At 62.9% G+C, this 23,944-nt stretch overlaps 1 protein-coding gene across 5 annotated transcripts; it reads right to left on the bottom strand.

Annotated features, from left to right (window-relative positions):
- Positions 1 to 1,257: 1,257 nt before the first annotated feature.
- LOC135891596 (syntaxin-binding protein 2-like) lies at positions 1,258 to 23,944 on the bottom strand. 5 transcript variants are annotated; one of them, XM_065419201.1, is made up of 20 exons: positions 23,908 to 23,944; positions 21,546 to 21,595; positions 20,428 to 20,509; positions 19,733 to 19,828; positions 19,198 to 19,211; positions 19,009 to 19,087; positions 18,180 to 18,283; positions 17,469 to 17,617; positions 16,867 to 16,951; positions 12,020 to 12,150; positions 11,779 to 11,886; positions 10,725 to 10,782; positions 10,120 to 10,185; positions 9,332 to 9,412; positions 8,859 to 8,997; positions 7,691 to 7,821; positions 7,136 to 7,225; positions 2,794 to 2,879; positions 1,978 to 2,135; positions 1,258 to 1,426 (listed from the first exon to the last, which is right to left on the bottom strand). In XM_065419201.1, the coding sequence occupies exons 1-20, from the start codon at positions 23,942 to 23,944 to the stop codon at positions 1,347 to 1,349; spliced, it is 1,824 nt and encodes a 607-aa protein (XP_065275273.1). In that variant the 3' UTR covers positions 1,258 to 1,346. The 5 variants fall into 5 exon arrangements, with proteins under 5 accessions (XP_065275273.1, XP_065275274.1, XP_065275275.1 ...); XM_065419202.1 differs by lacking the exon at positions 19,198 to 19,211 and having other exon boundaries at positions 7,685 to 7,821; positions 19,752 to 19,828; XM_065419203.1 differs by lacking the exon at positions 19,198 to 19,211 and having other exon boundaries at positions 19,752 to 19,828.

Below are 23,944 nucleotides of genomic sequence, written 5' to 3'. Positions count from 1 at the left end.
GGGCCTCCACCCCAAAAGGGGTTGATGCAACCCTGTTCTCTAGACCGGAGTGACTCTCAGCCAGCATAAAACAGGAGGGTTTATTGAGAGTTGAACACAACACGGGAAGCTCTCCGGGCCTCAGGCCTGGCCTCCCTCAGCCCAGCACACCCCAGTCTCTCTGCACCCCGGTCGGCTCTGCCTGCTCCCCCTGCGCACAGGCCATGGCCCTCCTGCCCTCTCCCAGCCCATCCCCTGCTCCCTTGGTGCCCCGGGGGCACATAGTCGTGCACCCCACAAGGTGGGAGGGAGGCTTCAGGCCTGTGAGCTGTGCTATGCTGTGACGAAGTGGGGGGGTTTCTTGTTTTCAGTGGGGTTTCAATGGTTTGCATGCGGAGGGGGTGGGACTCAGTTTCCCTGGGTGTTACTCGTTTAACAAGGTGAGGGGAGAGGGAGTTTGTTGTTGCAGAGGACCATAGAGAGAACTTGGGGCCCCAGCCGATGGCCTGGAGGATGGATACCCCAGCGACCGGTGACCTGGCGACCTGGTGACCCGGAGGCCCAGCTTAGGAGCTGCAGCCAGTTCTGGCCAGTGGGCGGACAATGGGCTGCAGAGTGAGGACCCAGTGACCTAACCAGCCGATTCCAGCCAGAGGACAGAAGAGGGGAGAGGAGGCCCCGGTTTACGACCCTGTTTCCCTGAAGAGAAGACAATGGACAGAGGCGGGGCTTGGGGGAGGTGATATCAGATGCCCAGCTGGGAAGCAGGGGGGCTCTGGGCTGGAGAGGGGGAGCCGAGGTTCCCACCGAGAGGCAGGGTGCCAGGCTGTGCTGGGAGGGGTGCAGGGAGCCAGGGCTGGGCCAGCACCCCAAGGCGGTGAAGGGGGATGAGATGGGGGCAGAAGGGGGGTTTTCTTTAACCCTTTGCAGACTGGACAGACCCAGCCTGGGGCTCAGTGGCTGGATCACATCCCCCCCCAAAGCCGGTTGCTGGTAGCAGCCTCTGTGCGCCCCCCATCGCTGGCAGAGGGGTGACAGGAGGGGGAGGGGCTATGCCTTGGGTCCCAGGGAGGGGAGTTAGGAATGGCTGAGGCTGTACATAACGGAGTCTGACTCTTCCCCTATCCCATCAGTGGGGCGGTGGCCATGGGGCACAGAGGGCCACAACCCTAGATGGGAGCCTGGCCTGCCCCCTGCCCTAACAGCCAAGCAGCCTGGGGGTCCCGTCCCGTCCCCTCTCCCCGTCCCTCCCCAAGAACTGACAGCGCTGCCAAGAGTAGCGGGGAAGGTGCTTTATTGCGAAGAGCAGGTGGCTCTGGGGGCAGCGAGCTGTGGGGGGCAGAGTCTCTGCGGGGAGGGGGCTGCTTCTAGACCTCCTCTGGGGCCTCCTGGTCGAGGGTTTGGACGTCATCCAGGAAGCTCTTGGGGGTTAGGATGTGACTGGAACCTGGGGGGGAGAGAGGTGGTTGGCAGCGGTGGGCACAGTGGGGCGGGCATGAGGCTGGCATCACCATCTCCCCCATCCTTGCAGCTGGACCCTGCTCTAGTGCAGGGGGGGAGGGGCTGTCTCCTGCCCCCCGCGGCCTGGCACCGCACCCCTCGTGCCGCTGTACCCTGCATGGCCAGGCAAGAATCCATGCGCTGACAGCGTTCCTCACCCTTGAGTCTTAGAGGGGTGTGTGCAGGGGGTGAGCCATATCCCTATGGGTGTTACTGGGGGTGTCTGACTGGACCCCCACACATGGTCCCTGGGCAAGGAGAGGCCTGGGGAGCCAGGGACTAGGAGATCAGGTGTCTAGATACAGGCCATGCGTGGCTGAGGCAGGTGGGGCAAGCGCATCTGTTCCCAGGCCCCCGGGTGCGGGAGGACAGAGGGTGGCAGGGGCGCCCTGTGGGTGCTAGGCAGGCAGTTCTAGGGTCTCCCCCTCCCAGGGGGTCCCGACTGTCCCTGACCTGGGCATTCCAGCCACCTCTCCCCCCAGGACTCGCCCCACTCACCGATCACCACCTCCCACTCGCCCTTGGTGGCCCGGGTCACTTCGTAGGCGCAGCGCATCTCAGCCATGGTCACCCCACCCAGCATGTAGATGATGAGGCGCGGGCCCGTCCGGTACTCGGCCGCTGGCTTGCTCTTGTGCCAATGCCCGAAGCGGGTGCTGGGGGAGAAAGGAGCAGTGTGGATACCAGGGGCTCACTGAGGGAATGCCAGGCAGAGAGGTGGGCACTGCCCGAAGCGGGGGCTGGGGGGTAGACGGGCAGTGTAGATACCAGGGGCTCGCTGACGGAATGCCAGGCGGAGGGATGGGCACTGCCTGAAGCGGGGGCTGGGGGGAGAGGGGCAGTGTGGATACCAGGGGCTCGCTGAGGGAAGGCCAGGCGGAGGGATGGGCACTGCCCGAAGCGGGGGCTGGGGGGAGAGGGGCAGTGTGGATACCAGGGGCTCGCTGAGGGAAGGCCAGATGGAAGGGCAGGGCCTGGAGGGGGATGGGGGGCAGGCCCTGCCCAAGGCAGTGGGACAGGAGTCCCAAAGGAGGCAAGAGGGAGTAGGGGAGGGTGGCACCTGCCCTGGGCTGGGGGTGCTGTCTAAAGCTCAGCCAGTCCCTTTCCTCCATCCTGAGCCCTGGTGTGTTGAGGGCCTGCTGGGGTGTGGGGACATGGTGAGATGGGTCCAGGGCTCCAGGCTCTTGGACACCCCCTCCCCCGTAGAGGGCAGGGTCCTGGCCACACACTCCCAGGCACAGAGGCTCCTACACCCGGGGGGGTGGGGGGGTGTCAGGGCTCTGCCCCCCACAGCCCAGCCGGGCTCAGCCTTACCTGACAGCAGCCTGAGAGCTGGTGGTAGGGACCACGTCTGACATGAAGGGCCACAACTTGGTGTCCAATTTCTCCTCAATGATGTCCTGGACAGGGGGAGGGGGGAAGAGGACAGGTCAGCAGGGGCTAAGCAGCAGGAACCTTGGACCTGGTGGCCAAGCCAGGCCCCATTTGGGGGAGGGGCTGGGACGGCTCCTCCCTGAATGATTGACAGTCCCTGTGGGAGCAGCCTGGGGCCCCCTTTCTGGGGTGGGACATGGGAAGCCAGCAAAAAGCACGTTGACTCCTCCCGTGATGCCCCCCCATCTCCCCCCCCTCCCCCTCAGCTGCTCAGTGCCCTGCTGTGAACTCCCCACCCATCCACCGTTATGGGGAGGGCAGAGACCTCCTGCAGCCAGATCCAGGGCCCCTCACTTGGGGGAGGAGGGAGGCAGGGGGCTGCCCTCAGTGCCCCTTCCCTGCTGCGGGCAGATCCAGGCCCTGCCTCTTGCCCCATGAGGTGTGTCCCAGCCACGCAGGGGGCCCAGGCTATGATACATCCTAATACCACATAATAGGGGCTTTTACATTAATCCGCTGCGTTGACTTGTACAGGGAGGCTTAAGGCCTGCCGAGCTGCGGCTAGCGCGGGGGCTGGGGGTGGGGGGGTTGGATTAGGCACAGGATTGAGGCTACCACAACTGCCTGCCCCAAAATCCCACAGGAGGAACCATCACAGTGTTGGAGCAGGGGCCTGGGAGCCTCCCTCAGGTGTGGGGGGTTAATTCTTGGCCTGGAGGAGCCCCAAGGCAGTAGGCTGAAGGCAACTAAGTGTGCCCCTCACCCCCTTGAAGAGTGCCCCACAGGGCAGGGCGATGAGGGGCTCAGCCCCCAGCAAGCATTGGGGGAAGGAGCGACCATGTCACCTCTCACAAGCTAAGCAGGTTTGGGCCCAGGCAGCGCTTGGATAGGAGACCTCTAAGGAAAAGCCAGTGGGTGCTGGGGGGTGCTAGTGAGTCAGCAGAGGGTGCTTTATGTCCCCAGTGCGGCGCTAGGGGGCGCTGTCCTGCAGGGAGCGGGCGGGGGGCTCAGTAGGGGGCGCTCTCCCCTGGCAGTCAGTGCTGGCCCCAGTGCGGCGCTAGGAGGCGCTGTATTGCAGGGAGCGGGCGGGGGGCTCAGCAGGGGGGGCTCTCCCCGGTCAGTCAGTGCTGGCCCCAGTGCGGTGCTAGGGGGGGCTGTACTGCCAGGAGCAGGCGGAGGGCTCTGCAGGGGGCGCTCTCCCCTGGCAGTCAGTGCTGGCCCCAGTGCAGTGCTAGGGGGCGCTGTACTGCAGGGAGCGGGCAGGGGGCTCAGTAGGGGGCGCTCTCCCCTGGCAGTCAGTGCTGGCCCCAGTGCGGCGCTAGGGGGCGCTGTCCTGCAGGGAGCGGGCGGGGGGCTCAGCAGGGGGCTCTCTCCCCTGGCAGTCAATGCTGGCCCCAGTGCAGCGCTAGGGGGCGCTGTACTGCCAGGAGCGGGCGGAGGGCTCAGCAGGGGGCTCTCTCCCCTGGCAGTCAATGCTGGCCCCAGTGCGGCGCTAGGGGGCGCTGTCCTGCAGGGAGCGGGCGGGGGGCTCAGCAGGGGGCGCTCTCCCCTGGCAGTCAGTGCTGGCCCCAGTGCGGCGCTAGGGGGCGCTGTCCTGCAGGGAGCGGGCGGGGGGCTCAGCAGGGGGCGCTCTCCCCTGGCAGTCAGTGCTGGCCCCAGTGTGGCGCTAGGGGGCGCTGTATTGCAGGGAGCGGGCGGGGGGCTCAGCAGGGGGCTCTCTCCCCTGGCAGTCAATGCTGGCCCCAGTGCGGCGCTAGGGGGCGCTGTCCTGCAGGGAGCGGGCGGGGGGCTCAGTAGGGGGCGCTCTCCCCTGGCAGTCAGTGCTGGCCCCAGTGCGGCGCTAGGGGGCGCTGTCCTGCAGGGAGCGGGCGGGGGGCTCAGCAGGGGGCTCTCTCCCCTGGCAGTCAATGCTGGCCCCAGTGCGGCGCTAGGGGGCGCTGTATTGCAGGGAGCGGGCAGGGGGCTCAGCAGGGGGCGCTCTCCCCTGGCAGTCAGTGCTGGCCCCAGTGCGGCGCTAGGGGGCGCTGGGCTGCAGGGAGCGGGCGGGGGGCTCAGCAGGGGGCTCTCTCCCCTGGCAGTCAATGCTGGCCCCAGTGCGGCGCTAGGGGGCGCTGTCCTGCAGGGAGCGGGTGGGGGGCTCAGCAGGGGGCGCTCTCCCCTGGCAGTCAGTGCTGGCCCCAGTGCGGTGCTAGGGGGCGCTGTCCTGCAGGGAGCGGGCGGGGGGCTCAGCAGGGGGCGCTCTCCCCTGGCAGTCAGTGCTGGCCCCAGTGCGGCGCTAGGGGGCGCTGTATTGCAGGGAGCGGGCGGGGGGCTCAGCAGGGGGCTCTCTCCCCTGGCAGTCAATGCTGGCCCCAGTGCGGCGCTAGGGGGCGCTGTCCTGCAGGGAGCGGGCGGGGGGCTCAGTAGGGGGCGCTCTCCCCTGGCAGTCAGTGCTGGCCCCAGTGCGGCGCTAGGGGGCGCTGTATTGCAGGGAGCGGGCGGGGGGCTCAGTAGGGGGCGCTCTCCCCTGGCAGTCAATGCTGGCCCCAGTGCGGCGCTAGGGGGCGCTGTCCTGCAGGGAGCGGGCGGGGGGCTCAGCAGGGGGCGCTCTCCCCTGGCAGTCAGTGCTGGCCCCAGTGCGGCGCTAGGGGGCGCTGTCCTGCAGGGAGCGGGCGGGGGGCTCAGCAGGGGGCGCTCTCCCCTGGCAGTCAGTGCTGGCCCCAGTGCGGTGCTAGGGGGCGCTGTCCTGCAGGGAGCGGGCGGGGGGCTCAGCAGGGGGCGCTCTCCCCTGGCAGTCAGTGCTGGCCCCAGTGCGGCGCTAGGGGGCGCTGTATTGCAGGGAGCGGGCTGGGGGCTGAGCAGGGGGCGCTCTCCCCGGTCAGTCAGTGACCAGTACTGTGCTGCAGGAGTTCGTCCTTTAGATGAACGTCAAACAGCTGCTGCTCACTGGAGGTTAGGCCAAGGACCCTGCCGGCCATTCAGATTCCAGTGCCAGTCATGACAGTGTGCTGCCTGGATCCCCTGCACTTCCAGCCCCACACGCTGATCACCTCCTGCCCTAGACTCTCGGGCAGTGCTGCTGTGCGGCTGTTAACAGCTGTCTGCCAGTCCTCAGGAGGAATTCAGCCCCAGTGAGGGACCCCTGTATAAACTGCCTCTGCCCCACCCCAGAGGTGGCAGCATCTCAGTACCGGGTAAGACAACTGCCCTGCACTCGTGTCTATGATCTAAGGGCAGGTCTTCACTACAGGGGGGGGTCGATTTAAGATATGCAAATTCAGCTACGCGAATAGCGTAGCTGAATTCGACGTATCGCAGCCGACTTACCCCGCTGTAAGGACGGTGGCAAAATCGACCTCCGCGGCTTCCCGTCGACGGCGCTTACTCCCACCTCCGCTGGTGGAGTAAGAGCGTCGATTCGGGGATCGATTGTCGCGTCCCGACGAGACACGATAATTCGATCCCCGAGAGGTCGATTTCTACCCGCCGATTCACGCAGGTAGTGTAGACCTAGCCTAAGACCCCTAAGGATGGCAGCAGGAGAGGACTTTCTGATGAGCCCCTCACATGGCTAGAGCCCTGCACGGATACAAAAATGTGGATGTGCATCAGCCCGCAATCCACTAGCCGTCTGTATCCGCATCCTCATGGGTAGCAGCAAGCCCTCACAAGGGCTAGCGAGGGGGGGAAGGGGTCTTGCTTGGAAGAGGCAGCGCGAGGGTGGGGCTTGGGGGTAAGGGGCAGCTTGGAGGGGGTGGGGGCTTGGGGGAAGGGGCAGTGTGGAGGGGGCAGGGTCTAGAGGAGAATGGGTAGCGCGGGGGCGGGGTCTCAAGAAGGGGCAGCGTGGAGGGGGTGGGGGCTGGGGGGAGGGGTTTCTCATCACGTGATGCTCCTGGGGGGTCACAAGCGACGGTACACGGCAGCAGCAGAGCATGTTGCATCACAGTGGGGTGCTGCCCGGGAGCTGGTGGGGACGCTGGTGCTGCTCAGCGTGGCAAGGCGAGTGGGTGCCGGCCAGCCCCGACTCCGACCTGTTGCCCAGCCACTGGCTGCTGGCCAGCGGCCCCAAGCGCGCTGTGCCCCCCAGGCTGCCTGAGCTGGATGCCGCAGGCCAGGCGCTGCTGGGGAGTAGAGCCCGACCCGGTTGTATCTGCAACCGATCCACTATCCGCAGAAATGGTGCACGGATATGCAGGGCTCCACACATGGCTGACCCCAAACCAGCCCCTCCCCCTTGGGCCGAGCCTGCCAGGTGTGACCCCCACCCGCCACCCCCAAGGCCAGGAAGCAGACGGCCTGGTACCTCCATGACGTCCTTGAGCCTGGGGGTCCAGCGGGAGAGCAGGTAGGTGGACTCCGGCCGCACCTTCCTCTCGGGTTGCAGCTGCCCGCTCTGGGGGAGGAAGGGAGAGGGGGTGAGAGGCAGCAGGGAGGGGGTGCGGGATGGGAACGGGGGCAGACAGGGAGAGCGTGGCCTACCTGAGTCGCTCCAGCCGGGCTGGCAGGGGAGGGGCAGAGAAAAGAACAGAATGGATCACTGAGCGAGAGAGAGAGAGAGAGAGAGGAGGGGAGAGAGACTGATGGGAGAACAGAGACGCTTCCCCCCATTCGTCACATGGCCACCCCATGCAGTGGTCACCAGCTCCAGCTCCCTGGCGATCTGAGGTCCTGACCCCCAGGGTCCTCTGCAGGGCAGAAGAGGTCACCCCAGATGGGGAGTAACTCGGGGGTCACCCTCATATGGGGAGGGCGTCACCCCACTGTATGGGGCAGAGGCCACCTTTGTGCTGGGAGTAGGTCACTGCCATGGAGGGCACCTCCAGGATGGCCTGGGCTCCCCTGCCATGGGTACAGCTGCTGGCCCCTGGCCCCATTCCCTTACCCCAGGCGTGAAAGAGATGCCCAGGAAGTCCATGTTGTTGATGCTGCCGCTCAGCTGCTGGATCTTGGCACACTGGATCAGCTTGGTGAGGTTCTCCTTGCTCACACCTGCATGGGGAGAGACAGGTCAGCGCTAGCACCCTTGGGACGCACCCACAGCCTTGGCACATTCAGTCCATGGCCCAGGAGTCCTAGTTCCCTGATCAAACCCTGAGATCCTGCTCTTCCTACCCCTCCCAGAGCTGGGGGTAGAACTAGGGTGACCAGATAGTAAGTGTGAAAAATCGGGACAGAGGGTGGGGGGTAATAGGTGCCTATATAAGAAAAAGCCCCAAATATCAGGACTGTCCCTATAAAATCGGGACATCTGGTCACCCTAGGTAGAATCCACGAGTCCTGGCTCCCAGCCCCCCTCTAACCCACTAGACCGCACACAGTTAATGACTGAATTTAGGTTCTTGATGCTCTTCCCTCCCTCCAGAGGTTCTCTCGGGAGCAGGGGGCAGGGGTCTCTCTAGCTCCCCCTGGCAGTGCAGAGGGAGTCCCCCTCCCCCTGATCTGGGCTCCCCCATCTGCAGCCAGTCAGGTACAGTGTCAGAGCCGAGGCCTGGGTCCTTAAGACTGGCTGCAGATGGGGGAGCCCAGATCAGGGGGAGGGGGACTCCCTCTGCACTGCCAGGGGGAGCTAGAGAATGGGCCAGGGGGCTGCTCGGGGTGTACGTCTCCATCCCCCGTCCCTGCAGAGAACGGGCCGGGGGGGGCCGTTCCGGGTGTGTGTCTCCATTTCCCCTCCCTGCAGAGAATGGGCCGGGGGAATCGTGGAGGGCGGACACTGCTGGGAAGGCAGCAGCAGGGAGCAAAGGCCGCCAGGTCTGACCCCAGGGGGCAGTGCGGAGCGTGGGCACGGCACACTGTCTGGCTCGCAGGCACCGAGAGGTGGGCAGAGGGGAGACAGGGCCGTAGAGCCAGGCTGGACACAGGCCCCGGGAAGCGGCTGGCTGGGAGACGCCCTGCGTGGCTGGGGGGCGTGCCAGTCTGAGCAGTGCTATTCCCCCCGAGCCCCACAGGCCTGGGCCCCGCCTCCAGGAGCGCCCCCTGCAGCAGCAGGCCTCCCAGTGCTGCGCCCTGCAGGCCTGTGGCGTTACCGTTCTTCAGGAAGATGTAGAGCAGGATGATGCGCGTCTTGTCGCAGGCCTGCACGCTGGGGTCCAGCAGGACGGGCCGGATGATCTCCATCGGGTCCCTGATCACCTTCCCATCCACGTCCGTCCCCATGGCCAGGTCCTGGGGGGGGAGGGGGGCGCACACACAAGGCCCAGGTCAGGCTGCTCCGCTTCCTCCTGCCCCGCAGCAGGATGGGAGACGCAATGGCCCCACGACCCACAGGTCGCCTACCCCCTGTGCCAGGGCCCCCTCCTCCCTGGGGTCAGCTCCCCCTGGGGTGAGCAACGGGCCCCCAGGGAGTAACCCGAGCCCCATGTCCCCCTTCTGCACCTGCGGTGCTACATGGGGGGGCTGGCCCTGGCTCCAGCGAGCCTGAGGCTCTGAGACCCCTTTCTCCGGGCTGAGTCCATGAGCCAGACTCTGGCCCCCAGCCAGGCTCTGCCCACAGACCCACCTGCTCCACGCTGCACAGCTTCTCCACCGTCCCTTTGAAGTGCCGCATGCAGTCCTCGGCCAGGTTCAGGTGCGTGGAGTACTGCGGGGAGAGACCGGGACAGGGGGGAGTTTACTGCGGCACTGCATCACCGGCTGGTCCAGAGCACCCACACCTCCCAGCCCCCAAGGAGGGCCCCTTGGCCAGAGGAGCAGCCCCAATCGGCTGTGTAAGCCGAGTATATAGGGATTGTTTTGCCCAGCACTGAAGTGCAGCCACCTCTGGGGTGGAGTGGGGCAGCTGGAGGGGAGGATCAGGAGGAGGGAGCAGCTTCCAAATCAGCCCACGGCTTCTCTGTTAGTCAGCATGAGGTTGGGGGCTTGGAGACCAGCAGGTGTCGGGGTACCTATGCCAGTGGCCAGGAGCTTTCTGTTGGCACGTGGCCCAGTGGCACCAGGAGTGGCTCCAACGGGCTGGTTTGGAAGCCCACCAAGGCCCTCTCCTGAGAGCTGCAGCAGCAAGGCGTGGGCGTTACCCAAGGGCTGCCATTGCTGCGGCTAACATGGCAGCTCTGGGCACTGACGGGCAGGCTGCTGCCCATGGTGCCACACAGCACCTGGGGGGGAAATGGCTCTGCCCGATGGGACAGGTCAGAAGCTCTCATCAGGCAGTAAAGCGGAGTGCCCCAGAGTGCCCTGCCCCCCAGAGAGTCCCTACTGTCCCTCACCAGCCCCACAGAGCACCCTGCCCCCCCATCAGCCCCACTGAATGCCCTGCCCCCCGCCCACTAACAGCCCCAGCCCCGTTACCTTGTTCAGCTCTCTCTGGTACTCAGGCAGCTTCTTCAGGATCTGGGACAGGTCCTCGATGTCGGCCTGGAGGGAGGCGGTGGTGAGATCCCGGCCCCTCCCAGCACACAGAGCCCCCTGCAAGGCAGAGGCCTCGCCTGGGGACAGCCGCAGCAGCCCAACCACGCGTGCCAGGGCCAGGGTGGGTCACTCAGGCCACGTGTGGCTGTGGCTTGGGTTAGACCTGCTCTTCCCAGGCCAGCTGGAATGAGACGGGAGCCCCGCAACCCGAGTGCCCCTTGAGGTGTAAAGCGGCAGCGGGCCAGGGAGATGCCAGCATTGGCTCCCTGCAGCTCTCCCTGCAAGGCCCTGACCCTGCTTTCTGACCCCGCCCCATGGGCCTTTGCCCTCCCTCACCGTGGGGAGCTCCAGAGCTCTGGCTGGGGGGCAGGGGGCTCCACATACACCTCTTAGCCCTTTACAGGCAAACCCTGGGAGCAATTGGACAGCCCCCCCCCAACCCCTCCTAGGGCAGCAGGGCAGCCTCCCCTCCCCATCAGTGGCAGTGGGATGGGTCCCCCCGTCCCAGACTCCCCAATCGCTCCCCCTCCCAGCCCCCACCGCACCTCGTCCGTGGTCAGCCTCTTGCTCTCACAGAAGGTGTGCAGCAGCTCAGTCACCTTCCTGCAGCAGGGAGAGGGGTCAGGCCGGAGCCAGGCACTGCCTTAGAGGTAGGGGGTGCCCTGTCCTATGCTACAGGGGATGGAGCCCCCACCCCACGGGCACCACGGTTCTCTGCCTCGAGAGCCTCAGATGGGGCGGGGGGGGGACTCTTCCCAAGTTACCCCAAGGCAGAGTTCAGTGCACCTCTGGGGGCTCCTGGCGCCCTGCGGGAGGGTGGGGGGGGACTGGGGGCAGCGGCAGGCCCAGCAGGAGGTCGGTGAGGGACTCACTCAAGGGGCTGTGAGGTGCCTGGGGAGATCCTGGGATCGGGGGAAGACAGTGTCCAGGGGGATCCCCAAGAGGAGATGCAGACAGTTGCTCTGGAAGGGAGCGCTCAGGGGTCCTTTGGGGAGAGGGGCTGGGTCCAGGGGGTCTCAGCACTCAGAGAGGAGCATGTCTGAGGGACAGGCCCCAGCACTGGGTGGGAGGGGAAGGGGGAGTCCTGGCAGTGAGCAGGAGAGGGGTGTGTTGCTGGGGGGTGTCCTTGCACTGGGTGGGAGAGGAGTGTATCCAAGGGGGAGTGGGGTTCCAGCACTGGGTGGGAAGGGAAGGGGAGGGGTGTGTCCGAGGGGGCCCCAGGGTGGGGAGGGCTGTGTCTGAAGGGGAGGATGGGGGAAGTCCCGGCACTGGAAAAGAGGGGGGATGTCAACGGGGTGGGCTGTCCTGGCACTGGGTGGGAGAGGTGTGTCCGAGGGGGAGGTCCTGGCAGTGGGCGGGGAGGAGAGGGCTGTGCCAAAGTGGGGGTAGGGGGTCCTGGCACTGGGCGGGGAGGGGAGAGGTGTACCGAAGGGGGGGGTAACGAGTCCCGGACTAGGCATTGGGTGGGGCACAAAGTGGTGTGTCCGGGGAGGGCGGGGGCGGATGGGTCCCGGCCCTGGGTGGGGCACGGAGGGGCATATCCGGGGTGATGGACGGGGCACAGAGGGGTGTGTCAGGGGCAGGGCTGAGCGCGCTCACTGGGAGACGTCAGCGATGTGCATGTGGCGTAGCTGCACCCAGAGTTCGTCATCTTCATCCAGCAGCGCCTCCTTCTCCCGCGAGTCGCTGGTGCCCGTTGTCTCGTACCTGCGGAGGGGGGATGGGGTCAGGCTGCGACACCCCTCCTCCGAGCGTGGGAGCTACAGAGCAGTGCCGGTGCCTGGGTCACATCCCCCCAGCCCGCCTGAGGAGGCGCCCCCTGCTGGCAGCCAGGCCCTACCTGTAGGTGTTGTTCTCGATGCTGAGCAGGTCGTAGGCCATGGCCTGGAAGGTGAGCTCATGCAGCAGTGGGGACACCAGGTCGAAGCGCCGGTCCACGATCAACAGCTGAGAGCGGGCTTTGTCAGGGCCCTGGGGCAAAGGAGAGAGAGAACCGTCATCCCCTGCTCCGACGGATGGTTCCTGGCCTGACTTACACGGCACAATCCAATGGGCCCTGGTGGGCCTGAAACTTCACCACCCACCCTCTCTGTGGCCCAGCCCCCAACCCCAGGGGAAGCCAGGAGACACCCACCAAGCTAGCTGAGACGTGCCCTGGGGTCCCGCCCTGACCAGCAGGGAGAGCTCCTGTCATAACTATAAAGGGAAGGGTAACAGCTCTCCTGTATACAGTACTAAAATCCCTCCTGGCCAGAGATTCCAAAATCCTGTTACCTGTAAAGGGTTAAGAAGCTCGGGTAACCTGGCTGACACCTGACCCAGAGGACCAATAAGGGGACAAGATACGTTCAAATCTTGGGGGGGGAAAGGCTTTTGTGTGTGCTCTTTGTTTTAAGGGGTTGTTCGCTCTTGGGACTGAGAGGGACCAGACATCAATCCAGGTTCTCCCCATCTTTCTAAACAAGTCTCTCTTATTTCAAAATTGTAAGTAAAAGCCAGGCAAGGCGTCTTAGATTTACTTTGTTTTCTCAACTTGTAAATGTACCTTTTACTAGAGTGGTTATCTTTGTTTGCTACACTCTGAACCTAAGACAGAGGGGAGTCCTCTGAGCTCTTTAAGTTTGATTACCCTGTAAAGTTATTTTCCATACTGATTTTACAGAGATGATTTTTTACCTTTTTCTTTAATTAAAAGCCTTCTTTTTAAGAACCTGATTGATTTCTCCTTGTTTTAAGATCCAAAGGGAGTTTGGATCTGTATTCACCAGGAGTTGGTGAAAGGAAGGAGGGGGGAAGGGTCAATTTCTCCTTATTTAAGATCCAAGGAGTTTGGATCTGTATTCACCAGGGAATTGGTGAAGGTCTCTCAAGGCAACCCAGGAAAGGGAATTAGCTTTGGGATGGGGGCAGCGGACCAGAACTAAGCTGGTAGTTAAGCTTAGAAGTTTTCATGCAGGCCCCTACATTTGTACCCTAAAGTTCAAAGTGGGGATACAGCCTTGACAGCTCCCCACCCAGCTGCGCTGCAACGCCCCCTGCAGGGACAGGCCACCTGCCCCTCATGCAAATAGCAATGGCCACTCCCCCAAGCACGCTCTCTGCTCGTGCCTCTCCACCAACGGGAGCATGCCCCTTACAAGGCAGCCCCCCGACTGCGCCCTGCCCCATATGCTGCATGGGAAGGGGGGGAACTACACCAGAAGGCCCTGGCTAGTCTATCGTTAACCAACACCAGGCCCAGAGACTCTTTGATATAAGGTCCCAGAGGGGGACAATGGGACGTTATCCCGATGCCCCACCTTGCATCTGAGCTGGGACCCCATATGAGGCTTTAGCTCCCCACTCCCAGCCTGGGTGGCCCCCCCCCAGCATCCAGCTGGACAGAGACCACTCAAATGGTCAGCATCTCAGACCCACATCATGGGGGGGGGGCTGTCCCAGCCCCCGCTCCCTGCCTGATCAGCATGCACTGCCCTCTTAGCACAGCAGGTGGCGATAGGAGACCAGCCCTGCGCTCCCATGGCAGACGGCTCTGAAACCGGCTCCAGCAGCTCCAGTGGAACCCAAGCCCACCCAGGAGCACCTCAGCAAGGGGCTGCGTCTGCTCTTTGCTGGGTAGCACAGACAGTCAGGGGTCTGGGGACGTACAGCCCCTGACGCTTCCCCAACTGTCCCCCCTCAGTACGTGGCCCGATTTGCAGCCACACTTGGTCTCCACAGCCTCTGGGTAAATGGGTTGAGGCTGACGGGGGAGCGCCTCTCTTGGAGGCGTATCTGGACCCCACCACTGTAGCACTATCATTGCTGCATCCTGCCCCCCCATGCACGTGGGGCTGGGCAGGGCTGTCACCCCATTGCAGAGGGGGATGGAGGCCCCAGAGGGGCTGGGTGACTCACCCAAGGTCACACAGGAAGTCTGTGGCAGAGCAGGGACATGAACCCAGAACTGGCACCATCATTCCTCTCCAGCACTATCCAGCCTGGGGGGGTTGCTATGCCCAGCGCCCCTCCCGGACTCTGCTCACACCTTTGCCAGTTCAGCTCGGCTGGAGGGATCCCCGAGTGCAGATGGGGGCTGGCGTAACCACCAGGTCACCCCCAGAGCAGAGGGGCGCTTAGTGCACTGGTGAGTGCCACAGCACTGCCTGGGCCAGCTACCCCTCAGGGCTGGCAGCTGGGAAACATCAAGGCAAGAAGGACTAGTGCAGACAAGGCCCCAGGGCGCCGTGACCGTGGGCTGGGTGGCTTTGGAGACCTGACTGCTAGAGGCCATGCTACAAGAGTCCCTGTGGTTCTGCGCCAGCTGGCAAGGCGGGGTCACACTGGACTGGCCAGCCAGGATTGTGAGCATGGAGCCAGCACTGCATTGAGAGCAGGGGCTTGAGTCAGCACTCCCGGTCCTGCGGTGGGCATGCTGTCTGGACTCCTGGCTCCTATTCCTGCCTTTGCCACCTACTTGTGGCACGCTGCTCCATGCCTCAGTTTCCCCCGTGTAACATAGGGATAGTGCTTACACCTGTGACAGGGAGGCTTGGCAAGGGTCTCAGGAATATCCCTGGGGGGGCTCAGAGGAGCAGGGTGTGCACGGAGCAGGACTTTGCCCTCCCCAGCGCCGCTCTCAGCTCCTGAGAATAGCACAGATCAGACGGGGGCTGCAGGCTGGAGCCAGCTCTGCTGCAGCAAGTAGCTCCGGTGGTTAACAAGCATGCTGTCAATCCCTTCCCTGGGTAGATGGTTTGGGCAGCCAGGTGTGTGCCAGGCTCCCCTCTGGAGGCAGGCCTGTGCTGCCAGCTGTGAGTTACAGAGCGTCTGTGCCATGGCAGCCAGCTATCCCAGAGGGGGCCCCCCTGCCCGAGACTGGTATCATTATCCCCATTTTACAGATGGGGAAACTGAGGCACAAATAGGGGAGGTGACTTGCCCAAGGTCACCCAGCTGGGAATAGAACCCCGGTCTCCCGTCCCAGTCCAAGGCTCTAGCCACTAGGCAACATTGCCTCGGTGGATGGGAAAGTAGAGCGAAAAGGTGCGCTCATGGATCCACAGGGTCGGTGCCAGGGCCCCAGCTGGGGAAGTCTCTGGGAGGAAGCCCTTTGCTGTGCCAGACCCCAACAGGTCTCTCTCTTCCTCCAGGACAAGCCATACGGCCTCCCACCTCCTGAGACCGAACCGCTGGGCTTCACCCCGTGAGCCCTGCCCAGTGAGTCCAGCTGAGACAGACCCTGGGACAGACCCGTCCACTCCGCAGGGCCCGATGCCACTCAGCCCGGGTGACAGGGCCACTCCCCCAGCGTTGTCAGAACAGTCGGGTTTCTTAGGCACCTGGACCCCAGCCCGGGCAGCCCAGCCCACTGAAGGTTAAAGCAAGAGGCCGTTCTGGTCAGCCCAGAGCCCGGCCGAGCTGCAGCGAAACCTGTTTTCAGGCTCCGGGTCTCTCGCTCAGGGCCTGTCTACATGTAAACCCCTGCAGCTGCGCCGCTTCAGTGACGCCGCCTTTCTCATACCCCCGAGCGAGGCAATTGCCTCCTGTAGACCAGGCCTCTTCAGTCTGACCTTGGTCAGTTCTCAGGCGAGAGCTCCCAGCTTCCCCCACTTATCCCCCAGCTCAAACCTTCCCAACCCTGTGTTCTCGAGCTGGGGCCCCTGCTCCGATTCCCTGCTGGGAGCGTCCAGCCAGGAGCCATTGGAGATGTCATGGTCTTTCTGGCCCCCAGGCTGATCTGGGTTGGATTCTCTTCATTTCACCAAGACAGGGATGTGACACCCCCCCACACCATGATTCTTACCTTCCCTGAGAGTCCTTCCCCCCACGCCCCACCAGAGAAGCCATGAAACATATAGGGGAAACTGAGGCACGCATCGGCTTCATAAAAGATATTACAAACATTCCCAGTTGGTCACAGGTGCACAGTCTCCCAGCAGCTCGGCAAAGGCTGGAAGCAAGAGCAGAAGCAACAGGAGGGAGAGATCTGGGCAGGCCTTGGATTTTACATCACTTTGCTTCTCCTAGGGGGACAGGAGCCACTGGGTTTCCCATGCGAGAATCCAGGGCAGGGTGGGTTTGCAGCTCCCCTCTGCTGGGGGTGGGACGGGGACGGCAGGAGCTGGGTCAGGGCTGACTTGTGGCTAAGGCTCAGGAGAGCTGGGTTCTACTCCTGCTCTGACAGACTCCCTGCATGCCTCAGTTTCCCATCTGTAACACAGGCCCCCCTGCCTCCCCTGGGAGGCTGAATTCATTAGTGAGGTTCCGATACCACGGTGATGGGTGTAGGAGCACACACAGACAGGAGTGTCCAGGTGTGGAAGAGGCTCTGTGTGCAAAGCTTACTTCTGTGACCGAACTGCCCTGTTTATAAACAGAGATTGTGCTGGGCACACACTTCCCCAGTCGGTGCCTCGGTTTCCCCATCCGTACAGAGGGGATAAGGACACTGGCCTTTGTAGAGCACTTTGCGATCCGCCCACGGCCACTGTTAGAGAAGGGCTGGGGCCGTTAGTCCAACCACACAGGGAATGCTATTGTTCTCCCGAGCCCTCAGGATCTCCAAGGGGGTCTAGACCCCACCCCTCCCCCCGCCAGGATCTCCGAGCAGGTTCTAAATCACTCCTTCCTTCTACTTCTCATGTACTCCCGCTCCCCCCGCGGCTCTGTCCCATGGTGAGGGCGTGGCCGGCACAGCTCGCTCACCTCTCCCATGCTGGGCTCGTATGTCTTGAACACCTTGAGTTTGGCCAGTACAGCATGCGCCAGGTGGAAGTTATCTTCATGGTCCCTGCAGCAAAGACAAACCCTGTGGGTAGAAACAGCTCCTCCCCCAGGGGCACACGCACTTCCTGTAGGAGATGACCAGGTAACCTTCTCCCTCTGGGCACACTCACTTCCTGTAGCGGATGGCTGGGTACCTCCCCATGGCACACTCAATTCCTATAAGGGATAACTGGGTACCCCTCCTCCCGGGCACACTCACTTCCTGTAGCGGATGGCCGGGTACCCCTCCCCCCGGGCACACTCACTTCCTGTAGCGGATGGCCGGGTACCCCTCCCCCCGGGCAAACTCACTTCCTGTAGCGGATGGCCGGGTACCCCTCCCCCCGGGCACACTCACTTCCTGTAGCGGATGGCCGGGTACCCCTCCCCCCGGGCACACTCACTTCCTGTAGCGGATGGCCGGGTACCCCTCCCCCCGGGCAAACTCACTTCCTGTAGCGGATGGCCGGGTACCACTCCCCCCGGGCACACTCACTTCCTGTAGCGGATGGCTGGGTACCCCTCCCCCCGGGCACACTCACTTCCTGTAGCGGATGGCTGGATACTCCTCCAGGGTTTCACACAATGAAGCAATCTGCTCTGCCAGCATCTCCAGCTCCTTGTTCCTTTCCCAGGCGCAGCAGGGGCTGAACCAGTTGTGGAAACTCTGTGGCCTGTCCAGGGAGTACACCTGGGGGGCGGGGGGAGCAGAGGTCAGACCCTGGTGCCAACTGCTGGCAGTCAGGCCAGCTGTGCCCCATACCGCGCCCCTAAGATGCGCTGTTGGACCAGGCCAGCCTGGCGGAGCCGGAACGAGCCCCTAGTGAGGGAGAGATCCCTTTGCCAAAGCCACTCCTGTTGTGGTAGAGGGACAGCGGCCCAGAGATTCATGCACCTGCCTGGGATGAAGATGCCCCGGATTCAGGTCCTTACTGAGCTGCAGCGGTGTATCTCTGCCCTGGAGAAGTCAATGTTGGGGGAGGGGGCTTGGACATGCTTCTAGTCTGGCGAAAGCCCCAGCGTAGCCACAGGCAAACCCGGCATCAACGCGCGTCTGCCGCTGTCGCTTATTTCACTGGACGAACAGAACGAGCCATTGGGGAAAACGTGCTGCCCTGGGCTGGCGTCAAACCCAGGGCCCTAGAAGGGAAAGGTGTCCCCGCCCTGAGCCATGTGGAACACTAAGGTTGGGGTGTCGTACGTCACCCATCTGCCCTGCGGCCCTGCTCCTCCAAAGCCCGGTCACCCCTTACCTGGCTCTCATAGGGCAGGAAGGCCATGTTGATCTCCTTGAGGATTTTGATGGCCTTGGTGATCCGTGACTTCCGCAGCTTGTTGAACAGAGGGTCAGGACAGGCTGCAAGGCAAAGGCAGTGGGTGGGGGTGACAGGCACAGGGCTCAGGACCACCAGCACAGCGCCAGCCCCCACGGACGGGGCCAGGACGGGCACAGCAGGGGCAGTAGTGCTGCACACCTGTGGGGAACCTGGGCAGGTCAGCAGGGCCACACAGGAGTCAACTATGAGTCCAACCCCCCTGAACCAGAGTCACGCCAGGTTCTCGGCTTCTGCAGCATCAGCAGCGAGGAGGGCGGGGGCACAATCTCTCCTACGCAGTCCCTTTCTCACACCCTGCCCTCAGCCCACCGCAGGGGGAAGTGACTGGAGTGTACAACTCAGGATGATGCACAAGGAGGAACAGGGACTTGGGCTGTAATGGGGAGAAGCAGATGTGACCTTGACAAACTGGGTATTCTGGGTATACCATTCCCACACCCCAGTTGGGACTGATGGAGCAATGCATGCTGGGAATGGTAGCCAGAGGCCGCCTTTCTGGGCGCACCCTGCAGGTGTCTGTGAGCCGTGCTGGCTGGAGGCAGGCCCATGGGGGAGAAGGGGGGGGAAGGGATCGGTGGGGTCGTTCGGTCTGGCCTGCTGGGTCTGCATCCCCCTGCAGGAGGGCAGAGCGTAATCAGGGTGCTGCGCATTGGCCTGCTGGCAGAGAGAGACCCCCCCACCCCCAAGCTCCAGTGTGCTGCTGGCCAGGCTCCCGGCAGGGGGATTCCCCGCCCCAGATACTCACGGCTGAGGAAGAAGACGTGAGCTGCCTTGTAGGTGAAGGTGGGGGTGCCCTGGAAGTCATCGATCAGAGCCTGCACCGACTGCAAAGGGGGGAGAGGAGGGGTTGTCAGCACCAGCCAAGGCCCCTCCCTGCTGCCCGAAGGGCCCAGCCCATGCCCAGCCCCTGGGGACTCAGGGCCCAGCATGATGCCATCGGGAGGTGGGCTGGTTTTCACCCCCCTGCCCCTGGTCTCCCTCCACTGGCCTCCCTGCTGCAGACGCAGGAGCCTCCTCCCCCACAGCCCCTGCTACCTGAGCCTCTGCCTCAGCGATTCTCCTTCACTTTGAGTCTCAGCTGAGGACTTAGGGTGACCAGATGTCCCAATTTTATAGGGACAGTCGCAATATTTAGTTTTTTTCCCTTCTATAGGCTCCTGTTACCCCCCAACACCTGTCCCGGTTTTTCACACTTGCTATCTGGTCAGCCTAGCTGAGGTTGCCTCTCTCCGCCTGCTGCACCTTCCCATCCAACCCCCACGGGACTGCACTGCGGAGAGGTCTAGGGGACAGTCTGTGCCTCACGTGGCAAAGAACACGAAGCCCAGCTCCGGGGAAACAGCCTCTTGGGGAGCCCCTACTGGCCCCATTCCCATCCTGACCTTGTGCTGCGCATCCCCCCGGACAGCGTCACCTCCAGGCTGCACTAGGTGCTGCCCCGGGGTCTCCCCTGCTCCCCATCCAGCTGCCCCAGGCCCGAGCTCCTACCTTCTCCACAGGGCTGAGCAGGTAGATGGCCTCCAGGCTGGGGATTGGCTCCCGGCGCTTGTTAATATCTTCCACAACTAGGAGAGAGCAGACATTGGGCGCGGGTCAGTGTGTCCTAGCCACCCGCCCCAGCCGCTCTCCACAGGGATGGGGGGAGGGGAAGCCAAGGGGCACAGGGATGTTCGCTGGCAGCAGGCTGAGGGGTTCCACAGGCTACAATGCAGCAGCAGCTTTGATGTGGGGCCATGGGCTGCGATGCTGCCCCAGTACGGAGCAGGGAGGAAACGTCCCTCTGTACTGTGCTGGGGACAGCCCCCTAGAGCGCTGGCTCAGCTCGGTGCCCCTCAACCCCAGGGCTCCTCCACCCTGGAGCAGGGAGCCAGCATTCCCCCTCCCCTGCCAGGACCCTGCCCACAGCATGGGGGAGGAGCAGCGAGGAGTTAACGGGAGTCTGAGAAAAGCGGTGAAGAGGCTCCAGGGGCTGAAAGCGCCGGGCTAAGGGAACTAGATCTGGCTGGGAAGGTACCAATAGCAAGGAGGGCATCTAGGGGGCTGCAAAGGGGGAAAACTAGATGCAAATGTGAATGTAGACAAGTCAACTCCCCGACTGTGAGGTGTATCCAAGGGGGAGGGGAGCCCTGGTGGGGGGAGCAGACGGGAGGGAGGGGCCACTCACGTGTGATGCCTTCATCCACGATGTCGGACATCTTGCAGCATGACGAAAGGATGCGCGTGCTGGGGTGGTCCATGATCAGCACCTGGGGTAGCGAGAGGGGAGCGTGCCGCTTCGGACGAGCTAGTCACTGCCCTGAGCCCAGCCGCCCACCATCATCATCCACGGCACAGCCAAGGGAGCAGAGCGACTGCTAACGGCAGAGCCGACGGCTCCTGGCCCAGCCCTTCCACAGCAGAGCGGCAGGGCCGTTACCAAGCCTGCACTTGGCTGAGCTGACCGTGCTAAGGACTGCGTGAGGAGCGACAAGGAGAGCAGGCTCCGAGCAGAGTGGCTGGTACGAGATGTCGGAGACAAACCTGGGACACCCGGCTATTCCGAATGGTTCCAGCCTCCTAGACTGGAGGAGATCAGCCTCTTGGCCCAGGTGACAGGGTGAGTGCAAGAGGCAGGGACAGAACCCAGGAGTCCTAGCTCCCAGTGCCCTCCTCTGATCCACCAGATACCCGCTCCCCAGCCCTCGGACAGAACCAGGATCAGGGCACAGAGGAATGGAACGAGGGGAGTCTCCGTGTTCCCCTAGGAAAGCCCTGTAGGCCATCGGCCCAACATCTCTACTGCCTTCCTGCCGTGCCGAATGAACCCATTGCTCCGTGCAGCCCAGCATCCTGCTGCACCAGATTCAGCCACTGGGAAACCTAGTCCCCTGTGCTCCCTCTGCCGCACCGGCCAAGCCCACTGCTCCACACACCCCAGCCCAGTCCATGCCGGGGGCTCAATAACCTGCCTGCCCAATGGTGCATGCTGCCCCCATGCTTGGTGCTTTCCTGCTCCTCCTCCCACCCAGGCTGGCTCACTGGGCCCAGTGGTCTGATCCGGTGTGTGTGTGGGGAGATATGGGGCTAGCTGGACCAGCTGGGTCTTATCCAGCACAGCGGGAAGGCAGACATACCCAAGCCTAGCTGGGGGCGGATGATCGGCTAGACAGAGCAGGGATCTGATCCAGCCTGGAAAACCTCAGGGTCCTAATGAATCCCAAGAAGCTGGAGGGGAAGGAGCACGATATATGGATACAGCATATCCCCAGGGGGACACCAGGGCAGCAGGCCCGGCCTGCTTACCTTCCATTCTCCTTCCTTCTTCACACTGCGAAAGACAACGCTGAGGATCTCTGCGAGGGAAAGAGATGGGGATTAGTGGTGGGGATTGGATGGGACGGCTGTGCCCTGAGCCAGGACCCACTGGCTGGTGGAAGGACCCCTTGGGGAAGTGGCTCAGAGGCTGCTCTCAGGCCAGCTAGCGATGTGCTCCTAGCAGAGCCCCCAGTCAGCGATCGTGGTGGGGTGGCAGGCTAGATGGGCCATGGCTCTGATCCCCCTTCCTTTCTGCCAGGCTGGAGACGAGCGCAGCTGAACTAAGGATCTGGCCCCGTGCAGCAAGAGAACAGATCCTGTCCAGCACCTCTTGACTGGAGGGGATCCAGTGACTCTCTACTGCATGTGGGGGACGACAACACGACAAAGACTTCGAATCCTGAGTCCTGCACAAAGAACCCCTCCAAGGCATGCCCCGCTCAGGGAACTGCCGGCCTGTCTCCTGGGCACCTTCCACGGCCAAGCTAAGCAATTAGATAGTCAGCTCTTCGAGCCAAGCACCATCTTTTTGTTATGCCCAGCAGAATGGTACCCTGACCCATGACTGGCACTCCTGGGTGCTACCGTAATATACCTAATAAATAATGTACAGCACCCAGCACAATGGGGTCCTGGCCCACGACTGGTGCTCCTGGGAACTACCGTAATACACCTAATGAATAATGTACAGCACCCAGCACAATGGGGCCTTGGTCCATGACTTGGGCTCCTGGGTCCTACCGTAATACAGGCATTTCAACCCTGAACTGCAGCTACGGCCCCCCACACTAGCCCTGGGCTGCCCCCACCAGCTGTGCCAGTGCCCCTCACTACTGACTGGAGCCCCCTGCTACCCCAGCCCTGGGCTCCCTCCCATTCCCAGCTCTGCCAGTGCCCCTCACTCCTGTCTGCAGCCCCCTGCTATCCCAGCCCTGGTCTGTCCCCCACCAGCTCTGCCAGTGCTCCTCACTCTTGAACCGCAGCTATTCCAGTCCTGGGTTCCCCATCTCACAGCTCTGCAGATGCCCCTCATTCCTGTCCTCAGCCCCCGCTATCCCAGCCCTTGGATCCCACCCACTCCCAGCTCCGCCAGTGCCCTTTACTGCAGCCCCCTGCTATGCCAGCCCTGGTCTGTCCCCACCAGCTCTGCCAGAGCTCCTCACTCCTGACCTGCAGCTATTCCAGTCCTGGGTTCCTCCCCCCCCTCACGGCTCTGCAGATGCCCCTCACTCCTGACCTGCAGCCCCCTGCTATTCCTGTTCAGAGACCCCTCTTGAACCGGGGCAGTATGGCCCAGCCCAAGTATTCAAAAGTCACGTGTCAGGCCCTCCTAATTGTGTGATTTACTGAGGAAAAACTAAGAGAAGAGCTAAGGGTTATTAGCACCACCGGCCGTCCTGACCTGTGGGCCACTTTTGCTCTGTCCCAGTTCTGGGGGCAACCATGGAACATCTGAACTGAATTCACTTTCCAAGGGTCTTTTAAACCCCAGGCCTGTGGTCTGGATTTAGCCACGGGCCCCGTCCACTGCAGCTGGGGCTGGAGATTCACAGTGGCTTGGGCTTCTGAAGTAACACAGCCCACACAGCGGGTCAGGGTGTTGCCAGAAGACAATGACTAACACATAGCAACTAACACCTCAGAGTCCAGCATGCACAAGGCAGCGGAGGCCATGCTGATCAGGTGTAAGGCTTTAACTTGTTCTCTCCTACATTACAGCTATAGCCTATGCCAGCTCTGCGTTGTGGCCGGGCAGAAGCGTACTGCTTCACTACGGTACAAAGTGGCTATGACGTCATTTTTCTCCTCGTGTGCAGCTGTTACCCGTTCTGACAGGCTGTTTATAACGCTAAGTTTACTAGTTTTCGGAGGTGGTTGGGGGAGGAGAGGGGGTGCAAGGTGGAAGTTTCGCCTAGGGCGCAAAATATCCTTGCACCGGCCCTGGCAGGAGTCACCCCGATGGAAAGAGATGACGATGATTCCCCCCAAAGTGCAGCTCCTATGGGAGGGGGCAGCCCTTGGGGGTGGGGCAGACACCCTCCTGGTGTGTGACAGGCAGGCAGGGGGAGGAGGAGCTCTCTGCTCTGACTGGTTTCAGAGTAGCAGCCGTGTTAGTCTGTACCCCACGAAAGCTTATGCTCTAATAAACTTGTTAGTCTCTAAGGTGCCACAAGTACTCCTGTTCTTTCTGCTCTGACTGACTCCTAATCCTCCCCGAGGGTGCGACACCCCCATAAGCGCCCCGCCCTGCCCTCCCCGGGCCCCCCAACTGGGGGTCCTGTTCCCCCAGACCCACACCCGACTGGATTCTGCCCCCGACCGGGCTCAGACCCCCCAGCTCTGCACTCACTCTCGCGCACCACCGCCTTCAGCCCGGATGGGGTCAT

This window comes from Emys orbicularis, chromosome 19, assembly GCF_028017835.1.
Source record: "Emys orbicularis isolate rEmyOrb1 chromosome 19, rEmyOrb1.hap1, whole genome shotgun sequence".
NCBI lineage: Eukaryota > Metazoa > Chordata > Testudines > Emydidae > Emys > Emys orbicularis.
The sequence above is the reverse complement of the archived record's forward strand: the minus strand, read 5'-3'. Positions and strand labels throughout refer to the sequence as shown.

Coding starts and splice junctions, on each gene's coding strand:
- LOC135891596 (XM_065419201.1), bottom strand. CDS start 23,944: ATGACCCCATCCGGGCTGAAGGCGGTGGTGCGCGAGA. Junction 20,510..21,545: donor AGAAGGAAGGAGAATGGAAG/GTAAGCAGGCCG, acceptor TCGCTACCCCAG/GTGCTGATCATGGACCACCC. Junction 7,822..8,858: donor CTACATCTTCCTGAAGAACG/GTAACGCCACAG, acceptor CTCCCCATGCAG/GTGTGAGCAAGGAGAACCTC.